This window comes from Mobula hypostoma, chromosome 1 (genome assembly GCF_963921235.1).
Source record: "Mobula hypostoma chromosome 1, sMobHyp1.1, whole genome shotgun sequence".
Classification (NCBI taxonomy): Eukaryota; Metazoa; Chordata; class Chondrichthyes; order Myliobatiformes; family Myliobatidae; genus Mobula; species Mobula hypostoma.
In genome coordinates this window covers 125,223,263-125,235,523 of record NC_086097.1, presented here as the reverse complement: position 1 = coordinate 125,235,523, position 12,261 = coordinate 125,223,263, and the positions used below count along the sequence as shown (strand labels likewise).

Below are 12,261 nucleotides of genomic sequence, written 5' to 3'. Positions count from 1 at the left end.
TTGGAAATGGCAATGTGATACTGAGTGATTTTGAAATAGAAAATAGAATGCGTGTAAGAACTTGCAGATTGTAACCCTGTTGTATACAGGTCAGGTTTTTTTTTACGTAAGTATTGTGAATCGATTTTGCATGGTTGACCCACGGCATCATCCCAACGAACCAAGAAACAAGATGGTGAACCACTCAAGATCGAAGAACCAGTGCAGGAATGAAATGTTTCAAGACACAGAGGATTTAATACGGTTGGATGTATAATCTTATTTCTCATTCGAAGGATCTGAATTTGATTTTCTGGAAGAACTGATTATTTTGCAAGAACTTTGATAAGTGACTGAATGAGATTTACTTTGTTTAAAAGTTGTGATGTTGGAGATTTGTCATGAAAGGAGTTAAGTTGCATATGTATTTTTGGGGTTGAATCTGAGTTTGTAGACATAATGACCTGTAACTGAAATTGAGGTTAACCATAATACTTAATAATAGGAATTCAATTAGTTTCATAAGTAACTAGGAAAGCCAGACGGTCACAGGGGAAACATACAAATCCCTTACGGACACCAGCAGAACTGAACCCGGGTCGCTGGCATTGTAAAAATGTTTTGCTGACCACTGTGCTACCATGCCAACCTTCTGCTATGTATCTGCTGGATGAAAGGTTTCATGATTGTTGCAACACCCTCCAATCCTTTGTGGAGGAGTGAGTTCAGCAGTTCAGCACACACGATATTGCATACCACAGCCACGGCTTTGGTATAACCCAACTGACACTGCATTATAGTTAGCTTCTGGATCCATTCCTCCAGCTAAGCATTGTCAAGTTGGTACTGGATCCTGATGTATATTTGGAGAAGATGGTTTCTGGCAGGATTCCCAATGTGCTAACCATTACTTGGTGCTTTACCTGCAGGTTGTGCCACTGCAGTGTCCGCTGGTATGCCCTGCACCCTCATTTGTGTGCAACCTCACCCATTAGGGTAGCCCTCCTACTACCCTGGCTGGAGATCACTCAAGTCTACATCTCACCACTTGTGGTTCTCAGCACAGTGCTAACTAGTGCAATGTCAGTATGAGCTGGTGGCTGCAGGCAGGAGGAAAAGTGACTTGTACGAGTTCTTCATCACAGCCCCACCACTGCCGGGCCAGGTTGCAGTCAGATTCAGATTTATTTAGCATACGGTGAACTATGTCGTCTGTGGTCACAACCCAAGGATGTGCTGGAGGCATCCCCAAGTGTCACCACACATTCTGACGCCAACATAGCATGCCCGCAACATTCAGAGAACAACACAGAACACACGCAACAAAATAACAACAGCGTAACAACCTCTTTCCTCTCAAACTCACACACAGTTCTCCAACTCCACGACCAGCCTCCTGACTCCAGTCTCCAGGCTTCAGCCATTGGACTTCGACTTCTGGACTACTGATTGATCTTTGGTATCGATCCCTGGACTAGCTGATGCCTCAAAAACTCCAGTCCCTTGCGCCATCTGCTCGCGTGGAAACCTGATCCTGGGACACACTGACTGGGACAGCCTGACATCCACGGATGTTCTTCATCATCCGTTTACATCGCTGAACTTCGAATGTGGAATGTGGAGTGTAGAGCGAAGGCCTGACCTCTAACTCCTCTACATCCGTGTTCCTAACCCCTAATATGCCCTCTAACTCCTCCACATCCCTGTCCTTAAATGCTAATCTGACTCCTAACTCCCCTTTCTGTTCCCAAAATCATCCCTAAGAACTTAAGAAAACAATTAAATCTGAGCCACGATCTTGACAGAGACTGCATAATGGCGCCATCTTGATAAAAAACAAGCTCTTGAATATCAGAAATAAAAAGTGGACAAAGGTGAGACTATGTTACAAGTTCGGCTTATAAATCAGACAGAGTGCGGATCCTGCTAGATGCAAGAAAAAGGAAGAGCTCCAGGGATATCGTTGTCTTTGATATCTTCAGAGCCGCTGCAGGGTACAGACTCCGCAACAGCTGTCCTGGTAGTAACCAGCATCATTTCTCCTTGGGGGTTACACAGCATGAGCCACTCCACTTCCATCAGGGAGAACACTATGCCACAACCATACCAGGACCACCAGACCCAAATACAGTTACTTCCAATGTTCCCTCTAAGTTCTAATGACCAGCGTGCGCAACAATCTTGTGCTGCACAATTTTTTGCCCAGTGACAACAACCTGTGTGCACTGAATTTTATATGTAGAAATATTTATTTTAACACGGTCAATAAGAATTTTGATCTCCTCTGTGTTTGGTCATTTTCACTCTCATTCATTTGCACTTTCACATACATACGAAGCAGGCCTGTAGCAGGTAATGAAGGATTTTCTTGCCAGAGCATTTGCACACTGTCCGTAAGTGATTTGCTTGCTAAATGGCGCTTTAAAAAGTCAAGTCTCCACTTCTTCAGAAAGTTCGCCAGCAACTTTTGCATTGCAACAATACACGCAGATAACAACAGTTTGTGCTGTGATGTGAACACAACACAACTTGAGTCTTAATGTGGACAAGACCGAAGAGGTGATTGTGGACTTCAGGAAAGTGCAATCTGACTACACCCTACTGCACATCAATGGTGAGAATCAGGAGCACCAAGTTTCTGGTGAATATCACCGATGATCTCATCTGGTCCTTCAACACTATCTCCTTAGTAAAGAGAGCACAGCAGCATCTCCACTTTCTAAGGAGATTGAGGTGAGTGAGGCTCCCCGTCCCCAGATTCCACTGGAGCACCATCAAGAGTGTCCTGACCAGCAGCGTCACTCTCTGATATGGGAATTGCAAGGCATCTGACTGCAAGATCCTGCAATGGATTCTGAGGACTGTTGAGGGAATCATTGGGATCTCTTCCCCCCACCATCCAGGACACAGACCCCTCCCATCAACCCACAATCTCTTTACCCTCCTACTGCCAGGCAGCGGGTACCACAATATAAGAACACAGACTGGTATGCTGGTTAACAGCTTCTGAACACCCTGTTACCACCCAGTACATACTATTGATGACAGCTCCAGCAGCATTATACTGTTATACATTTAACTGTATGTTAAATGTATAAACAACTGTCAACTTGTACATCTACAGATTTTTTTAAATTATCTGTTAATACTATTGTATCAATATTATTTTATGTGCTCTATGTGAAATTATACATACTGTGTTTTGCACCTTCATCCCAGAGGAATGTTGTTTCGTTTAGCTGTATAAATGTGTATGGCTGAATGGCAATAAACTTGAACTTGAACTTGAGCAAAACCGGTTCCTACAGGTGTGCTCAGATAATCAAGAATGTGTTTTTATCATAGCCGGTAGTGTAACAGTATTACACAGTGGTCACTGATGAGGTTTGAATCCCACTGCTGCCTGGAGCTTGCACATTCTTCCCATCACCATGTGGATTTCCTCTGGGTGCTCCGGGTTCCTCCCACGTCCCAAAGAGGCACGGTCAAGATGACTGAGCCATGGGCATGCTATGTTGGTGCCAGAAGCATGGCGACACTTGCAGGCTGCCCAGTATAATCCTCACTGATTTAGTTTGATGCAAACAACGCATTTCACTGTATGTTTTGATATACATGTGGCAATTAAAGCTAATCTTTAAAAAAAATCTTTACTCACCAAAATCTACACTGCCCATTTTTTTGGGGACCTATTGTAAACAGTTTAGCCTCCTTGATTAGATACAAGGTTCAGACAATTTGCTTGAGGTCCTGATTCAGGGTTTCAATCTGAACCATTGACTATTTCTTCCCCCAGCCCCAAAGTTTGCTGTTAACCCACATAGTTCCTCCAGCAGATTGTTTGTAACTCCTGATTCCAGCATCTACAGTCCCTTGTGTCCCTCAGATGCAAGCATACTTCCTCAACATGTTCTCTCAGACAGATTATGCAGGAGTCCTGATGAAAGGTCTCAGACCAAAACGTCGTCAGTTTATTCCCCTCCGTAGATGCTGCGTGAGCTGCTTAGTTCCTCCAGCACTTTGTGTATGTTACTCTGGATTTCCAGTATCTGCAGAATCTCGTGTTTAAGCAGGAAATATCATGCAAGTCTACAACTTCAAAATTCTGTTAGACCATCAGTAGGATTGCCACCCCAAATCTCAGAACACATACATTTTATCCGATTTATTTGATTTTTTTGGGGTGCCAGACCTCCACTCCCAACTTTAAAGCATCAACTCAAATGAAAAATTGCTTTGTTAGACACCCAGTTTTAAATGTCAGTTTCAACAAAGTAATACTCCAGTAATGTTGTAACGCAAAACAACTACGCCCCAATCAGCTCTTAATTTATGCACTGCTGTCTCAGCGTTGTATAGATCCAGGTGTGAATGAGGTTATTGAATTCTCTTAACACAACAGATGCTGGAATTCTCTACCTTGCCTTAATGCTGATGCTTTATTTGCTCAAAGCCATTTAAACACAAAGAGTTTGACACATTTTAGCAAGCACCTATATAATTACTTGACAAGACAGCAAACCTCCACTAATGCAGCTCTTAGCTGGATCTCCTCCATTTCCCACACACATGCCCTCACCCCATCCTCCCACTGTAGTAACAGAGGTAGAGTTCTGCTTGCCCTTACTTACACATCACTGTATTGAGCACATTATTCTTCGTCACTTCCACCAGCTCCAACGGGATCCTCTCAGCAAGCACGTCTTACCCTTCTCCCTCTCCCGCTTTCCACAGGGATCGCACTCTATGTGACCCCCTTGTCCCCCCACTCTTCCCCACTAATTTCCCTCCTGGTGCTTATCCCTGCAAGTGTGACAAGTGCTATGCCTACCCCTACATGTCTTCCCTCACCACTATTCAGAGCCCGAAACAGTCCTTCTGGGTGAAGGTGACACTTCACCTGCTGGATTCTTAGGGTCATCTACTGTATCTGGTGCTTCTGGTGAGGCCTTCTCTACATCACTGAGACCCGATGTAGATTGGGAGACTGCTTCAGCAAGCACCTTCGCTTTTTCCACCGTAAAAGGCAGGATCTCTGGGTGGCCACCCATTTTAATTCTAATTCCCATTCCAACATGTCTATCCATGGCTCCTCTACTACCACGATGAGGCCAAGCTCAGGTGGGAGGACCAACAACTCATATTCCATCGGGAGAAGCCTCAAACTTGAAGGCATGAACATCAATTTCTCTAATTTCTGATAATTTTATTCTTCCCTGCTCCTCTCGTTTTTCTATTCCCTATTCTAGTTACTCTCTCACCTCTTCTCATCACCTGCCATTACCATCCTCCAGTTCCCCTCTTTCTTCTATGGTCCACTAACCCCTACTTCAGCCCTTTAATTCTTCCACCTATCACCTCCCAGCTTCTTACTTCATTCTCCCTCCCCCACCCACCTTTTCCCATCACCTGGTCTCACCTATCACCTGGTAGCTTGTACTCCTTCCCCTCCCCACACCTTTTTATTCAGGTTTCTGTCCCCTTCTTTTCCAGGCTTGAAGAAGGGCTTCGACCTGAAACATTAACTGTTCATTCCCCCCACCCCAAAGAAGCTGCCTGACCTGCTGAGTTTCACCAGCATTTTGCATGTTTCGGCAATCCTACAAGCAATCCTCTGATATTCTGACATTCGATGAAAAATTACTTCAGAAAACTCATCTACCATCTGATGCTTCATTCTGCCAGGAATAACAATGCAAAAATAATGATATAAAGACATCAGCTCCTATTCTGACATTCAAACCATACAACCAGTTAACCAACAGGTCCACATCAGATCAAATGTAATTGGAGGCTAGTGCCAAAAAGGCTAGTTCAATACCCCAGCACTTCCCTCAATCTTTCACACTGTATTACTGCTTATCATCAGCAATCTTCCTCCTGTAATGGTGCTAAGTTTTACGATAACTGGAAAATTGGTCAACCAAAGACACTGCCTCTCTGAGACCAACGATGGTGAATGTGTGCAATTCTTTGCCCAAGGAGGCTGTGGAGTCATTGGGTATACTTAAAGTGGGGTTTGAAAGTTTCTTGACTAGTAAGGGCATCAAAGGTGCCGGGAAGGAGGCAGGACAATGGGGTTGAGAGGGTTAATAAATCAGACATGATGGAATGGTAGAGCAGAGTCAATGGGCCAAATCTTATGGTCTATGGTCATTGTGTTTATCACCATCAGACTGCAAAATGTATTTGATGCTTGTGTACATGCATGTTCAGAGACTGAGTTCCAAACTTGCTGGTTTGGTCACTGATGCGGTTCAGAGAATGGACCTTGTACACAACTTGTACAAAACAAAGGTCCTCTATCGACCTCCACATTGGACATTACCATCTACTCATCCTAAAAATCCATAATAAGATTCAGGAACGTGTAAATTACTTCCGAAAGTCAAGAGCTATCTTTCAGTGACTGTGAAGTTCCCCATCATCTTGATTGCCCTGGGACCGACTTTGGCTACAGGAGGTAAAACATGTTTGCAAACCTGGCACAAAGCTCATGACCTACTGAGCCACAGTAACTCCTGAAACCCCTGACTTCCTGGGGAAAGAGATACCTGCAGCACATACCAATGTACTGAAGAGGACCAACAATCTTGTTTCTGCAAAGTCCTTCACATCTACTGGCAAGATAAGCAAACCAATACTAATGTCCAACCTTTGGCACCATTGTCCTAATTAAACTCGGTCAGCTCCGTTGGTCGGGCTACATCATTCACATGAGACTCCTGAAATAAACACTCTGCTCCAAGCTCCATCATGTCTAGAGATTGCCAGTGTGTCACAATTCAAGATTCAAGTTTATCATGTGTACATCAAAACAGATAGTGAAACGTGTCATTTGTGTTCACAATCAGCACACCAAAGCTGAGCTGGGGTGCAGCCCACAAGTGTCATCTCAATTCAAAGTTATTCCCAAAGGAACAAATGTTTCATCCTGATTGAATTCTACGAATTCCAAGCCTGTGACCATTCCAAATGTAGGACGAGCATTTGCTATTGCATGAAGTCTGCTTAGTCAGGAATGGAAACCAGTATCACCTCCTAGTCCACTTCATCCTACCTCACCTGAGACAAATATCTTCTAGCTTCAACCACCATTAGTCCCTTTGGGACTTTCAGAAGTCATAGTCATTTGCAACAACTGGCCTTGAATCCAGGTCACACAAGGAAAAGAATAACCAGAACCCCTTTCTACCTTCCTGCAAGGATGGCCTGAAACCTTGTCCCCGAAACTGCAAAATGCAGATGATGCTTGTGTACGTGCACATTCAAAGATCGAGTTCAGGCTTGTCAGCTTGGTCACTGAACGGACCTTGTAACTCAATATCTACAAAACAAAGGTCTTTTATCAACTTCCAAGTTGGACATTACCATCTGCTGATCATTGAGATCGATAATGAGACTCTGTTAAATGTAAACCAGAGATTGCACTGGTTGATAACTGGCAAGTGTAAATCACTAGTCTGTGTAATAGGAACTACAGTAGGCCATTCCCCAATTTTCAATAAATTCATAGCTAATTTTCCAGAGAACTGCCACCTCTGAACGAATCAAAAATGTCTTGTCCATTATATTGCAGTTGCCAACTCTAGTTCTAGATTTTATCCAGGGAATCACCCTCCTTGGAAGAACAGATTTACCAGGATGCTGCCTGGACTAGAGGGTGCGCCTTATGAGGATAAGTTTAGTGAGCTAAAGCTTTTCTCCTTTGAGTGAAGGAAGATGAAAGGTTACTTGACAGAGGTTGACAAGATGAAAAGAAGTATAAGTAGATCGAAGGGATAGCCAAAGTCCTTCCCCACCCCCCCCCCCCACCCCAGGCAGAAATGGCTCATACAAGGGGGCATAATTTTAAGGTGATTGTAGGAAAGTATGGGGCGGGGGGGGGGGATGTTAGAGACAAGTTCTTTGCACAGGAAGTGGTCAGTGCACGGATGCCCTGCCAGGGGTGGTGATAGAGACAAAACACATTAGGGACATTTAAGTAACCCTTAGATAGGCAGATGAATGATAAAAAAAAATCACAAGTTATGTAGGAGGGAAGAGTTAGACTGATCTTGCAGTAGGTTAATAGATTGGCACAACAAAGTGGGCTGAGGGCCTATACTGAGCTGTAATATTCTACACACCAGTACTGATGTGGTGACTCTCTGCTGCAGACCTACTGTCCATCCTTTTTAGGTGAGAAAACAACAACTGTACACAACACTCCAAGTGTAGTCTCATCAAGGCCCTCCTTAAAAGAATAACACACCTTCACTGATCAGGATCTGATGAATAGACTTTTAACTGAAATGTTAACTGTTTTTTATTCCCCACGGATGCTAACTGGCTAAGTACTTCAGCATTTTGTTCTTATTTCAGACATCTCCACTCTTGCTCTTTATTCCCCTTGCAGTAATGGACAACATAACACACGCCTTTCTCACTTGCGACTCTTCCATCAGGTGCTGATGGCTCTGTAGTTGAACAGTTCAGGGCCACACAGTGCGCAGACACAGACACTGGGGAAAGGGATCTTCGAAAAAAGTGGATGTCTTAGTCACTTCATCTAAATGAAAAATACTTAGCAGTTTAGGGAAAAAAAACAATAACTGCAGATGCTGGAGATCTGATCACTTGAGCAGTTGTGTTAATTCTTCCAGCAGCATGTCTGAATTGCATCAATTGCAGAAATAATTTTATTTTACATTACCCACACTTATTATGGCTGCTATTAGTACTGTTGCCAGTAACAATTTCAGCTCAAATCAATTGAAGATTTATTTTTTTAATCATAGGCAAGCTAAAAACATTCAGTGTTGACTGAAAGTGTTGACTCCTGACAACATATCTACAGTACATTAATCATATGATTACTTTGGACATTACATTAGCCATCTCCCATAAGAACAAGATAATTTTTTTTCACCTTGAGGGTGATTAGATTTTGGAATGCACTGCCCGAGAAGGTGATGAACACAGGTAATCTCACAACATTTAAAAAGTATCACACCACTGATTCACCAAGTATGGACCAAATGCTGGTAAATCAGGTGATAGTCAGCCTGGACCTGATGGGCCCAAGGACTGGTTTCTGTGCTGCTATGACCTTGGTCTCTCATTGCACTGTATGTGTATTTAAAACACTTTGCATCATTCTATGTTTGTCTTTTCCCTCAGCTTTGACTGAATTTTCCTAAATTATGCCCTATTCAAACTCTAATGCTGGCCGTTGTCCAATTTTCTACACTCCATAAATGTGAGATCATCCAGAACCCTTGCTGTAATCTTTATTGCATGAATATATTTACTTCCATGGTTACCAAATAAAAATGTAGGCAGGTGGGTTTAAAGGACAACTCTTCCCAAAGAGATCAAGTGGCCTTTTTCTGTTCCACAGGTTGCTGTTGTTTGATGAAGAGGACCATGTGCCGAAAACAGAGGCATATCCACTGATGAGACCAAGCTAAGTTCTTGGCAGCGGGCAAGGAACCTTTCTTGCACAGGTTCTGATAACTTTGCAGTAATTACATGCCTGGTAAATCAGCCCTTTCAATAATGGTAAGCACCACCGCTTTCACTAATACAACTACTTTAGTTATCAATCCTATACACACAGTCACCATTTAGCAAAACAACACACACCAAATGCTGGAGGAACTCAGCAGGTCAGACAGCAGCGACAGAGAGGAATTAACAGTCGACGATTTGAGGCTGAGACCCTTCATCAGGATAGGACAGGGAAGAGGAAGAGACCAGAATAAGAAAGTGGGGGGAGCAGAGGTAGAATAAGCTGACAGGTGGTAGGTGAAACCAGGTAAGGGAGAAGAGGGGATTGAAGTAAGAAGGTGGGAGGTGATAGATAGAACAGGTAAAGGACTGAAGAAAGAATCTGATAGGAGAGGAGAAAAGACCATGGGAGGAAAAGGAGGAGGAGAGGCACCAGAGGGAGAAGATGGGCAGGTGCATTTCGTGTGTGCCACTCTGGATTTCCAGCATCTGTGCAATCTCTTGTGTTTAGCATTTTACTAAAAGACTACTAAAGTAACAAATGTACCTTTTCTCTTGATCATCTTGTGTATCAGCTACTTTACCAAGTGGCATCAGTCTTTTTTCCCTGGGGACCTAAAAGATACAACAAAATCCAAATATAACAATATCAGCCGCTTGGATTCAGAAGAGCAGACTGGATGGAGAACACCATCTAGTATGAAGCTGGCAAACCTTGTAGTAGTCATAAAGTAATCCTAAGGCAGCAGCACTATCTTCATCACCATTAATGCTCATCATCGCTTTTGTGGCAGCTGTCAAAGGGTTTTCAAGATATGACTTCCAGGCCTCATCTTCACTGGTATAGGCACGTCTGGGATGGAAGTTTGAGTCATTCTGTAGTACTACCACCAGGCGCTTGCTGCTGCCAAAGGAAGAGAATCAATCTGGTTACTGTTTGGTGCTGACTCGAGCAGATATCAGAAGGAAAATGACAGATCAGTGGCCATAGTAATAGACCAGGATCAATGGTCAATCAGAGTTTCAAACAGAAAGGTGTGAAACTAAATTCAATAAACTTAGTAACTTAGAGGCTGGCATCAAATGAAGCAAGATTACCATGGAAGCTGCCAGGGTGCCATAAAAATCCACAAGTTCATCAAAGTTCTTCAGGGGAAACTTATGACTCCAAAACGAGGAGCCAAACTACCCAGATAAACACAATTGCAGTCATTTCTCAGAATGACCAAAAGCTGGTAATGAGTGTGCAAACGTAGAACTTAAAAAAAAGATGTGAAGTCTCCTACAGCACCACTCCATGAAAGAGTTAGATACTTGTAGCCTGGTAGTTTCAGATCCATCATCACTAATTAATAAAATTATACTTGATTGCTAACTATAGAAATAAGATTAAGTAAAACCATCTGTTGTACAATATATCAAAGTTAAACACAGATCAAATACATTCAATGGCCACTTCATTAGGTACAGGAATGGAACCCAGTGTCGTCTTCTGCTGCACATTCAGAGATGGACTTCTGTGCACCACTGTCGTAACGCGTGTTTATTTGAGTTACTGTCACCTTGAACCAATAAAGCCATTCTCTTCTGACCTCCCTCATTAACAAGACGTTTTCAGCCGCAGATCTGCCGCTCACTAGACGTTTTTTGTTTTTCGCACCATTCTCTGTAAACCCCAGAGACTGCTGTGCATGGAAATCCCAGGAGATCAGCAGTTTCAGAGATACTCAAACCACCCTGTCTGGCACCAACAGTCATTCCACGGTCAAAGACACTTAGGTCATATTTCTTCCCAATTCTGCTGTTTGGTCTGAACAACAACTAAATCTCTTGATCATGTCTGTATGCTTTCATGCATTGAGTTGCTGCCACATGATTGACTGATTAGATATTTGCATGAACGAGCAGATGTACAGGTATATCTAATAAGGTGGCCGCTGAGTATATGTTTGGCTTAATTCACTGAAACTGGCATACTCTTGGATGCCAGTTACTTAATAATATCATTATGTTGATTAAAAACACCTTCCCTCTCAGTACCATTGGCCTCAGTGTAGAAGTGACTGGCTGAACAGTTTTACATTTATCTTAAAGGTTAGCACCATGACAGAAGGAAGATCACTGGAGGTTATGTGCAGTAATACAGTGGGAAAGATTGAGGAAAGTGCTAGGGTATTGAACAAACCCTTTTGACTCTAGCCTCCAATGCAGTTTGGTTAAGGTCATAGCTTGTACGGCATTGTTTAGTAGATATAAAAAAGAATTTCTGTATTTGACAGAGGGAGGGTAATGTTCTTATGCCTAGACTTCTTCCCCTGTCATCCGATCTCTAAATGTTCATTGAACCCATAAACAGTACCTCATTTTATTGCCAACTGCCGACGGGACATCAACCGTCTCGACTTCACCGCACCTTGTCCCCATTCCAACCTCACTCCTTCGGAACGCTCTGCTCGCCACTCCCTCCGCACTAATCCTAACATTATTATTAAACCCGCTGATAAAGGGGGTGCTGTTGTAGTCTGGCGTACTGACCTCTACCTTGCCGAGGCACAGCGACAACTCGCGGATACCTCCTCTTATTTACCCCTCGATCGTGACCCCACTAAGGAGCACCAGGCCATTGTCTCCCACACTATCAACGACTTTATCCGCTCAGGGGATCTCCCATCCACTGCTACCAACGTTATAGTTCCCACACCCCGCACTTCCCGTTTCTACCTCCTACCCAAGATCCACAAACCTGCCTGTCCTGGCCGACCTATTGTCTCAGCTTGCTCCTGCCCCACC

At 43.4% G+C, this 12,261-nt stretch overlaps 1 protein-coding gene across 4 annotated transcripts in view; it reads right to left on the bottom strand.

The window, feature by feature from the left end:
• LOC134350328 (grainyhead-like protein 2 homolog) overlaps positions 1-12,261 on the bottom strand; it is a 172,962-nt gene that overhangs the window by 129,848 nt on the left and 30,853 nt on the right. For 2 of the 4 annotated variants that reach the window (XM_063055387.1, XM_063055403.1), the window contains 2 exons: positions 10,186-10,372; positions 10,019-10,086 (listed from right to left, as the gene is read on the bottom strand). The exons of 1 other annotated variant lie outside the window; for it this stretch is intronic. In XM_063055387.1, coding sequence (XP_062911457.1) covers positions 10,019-10,086; positions 10,186-10,372 — 255 coding nt within the window. Of the gene's footprint in view, positions 1-10,018; positions 10,087-10,185; positions 10,376-12,261 lie in introns of all 4 variants that reach the window. One more of the 4 variants, XM_063055394.1, reaches the window with a different exon arrangement.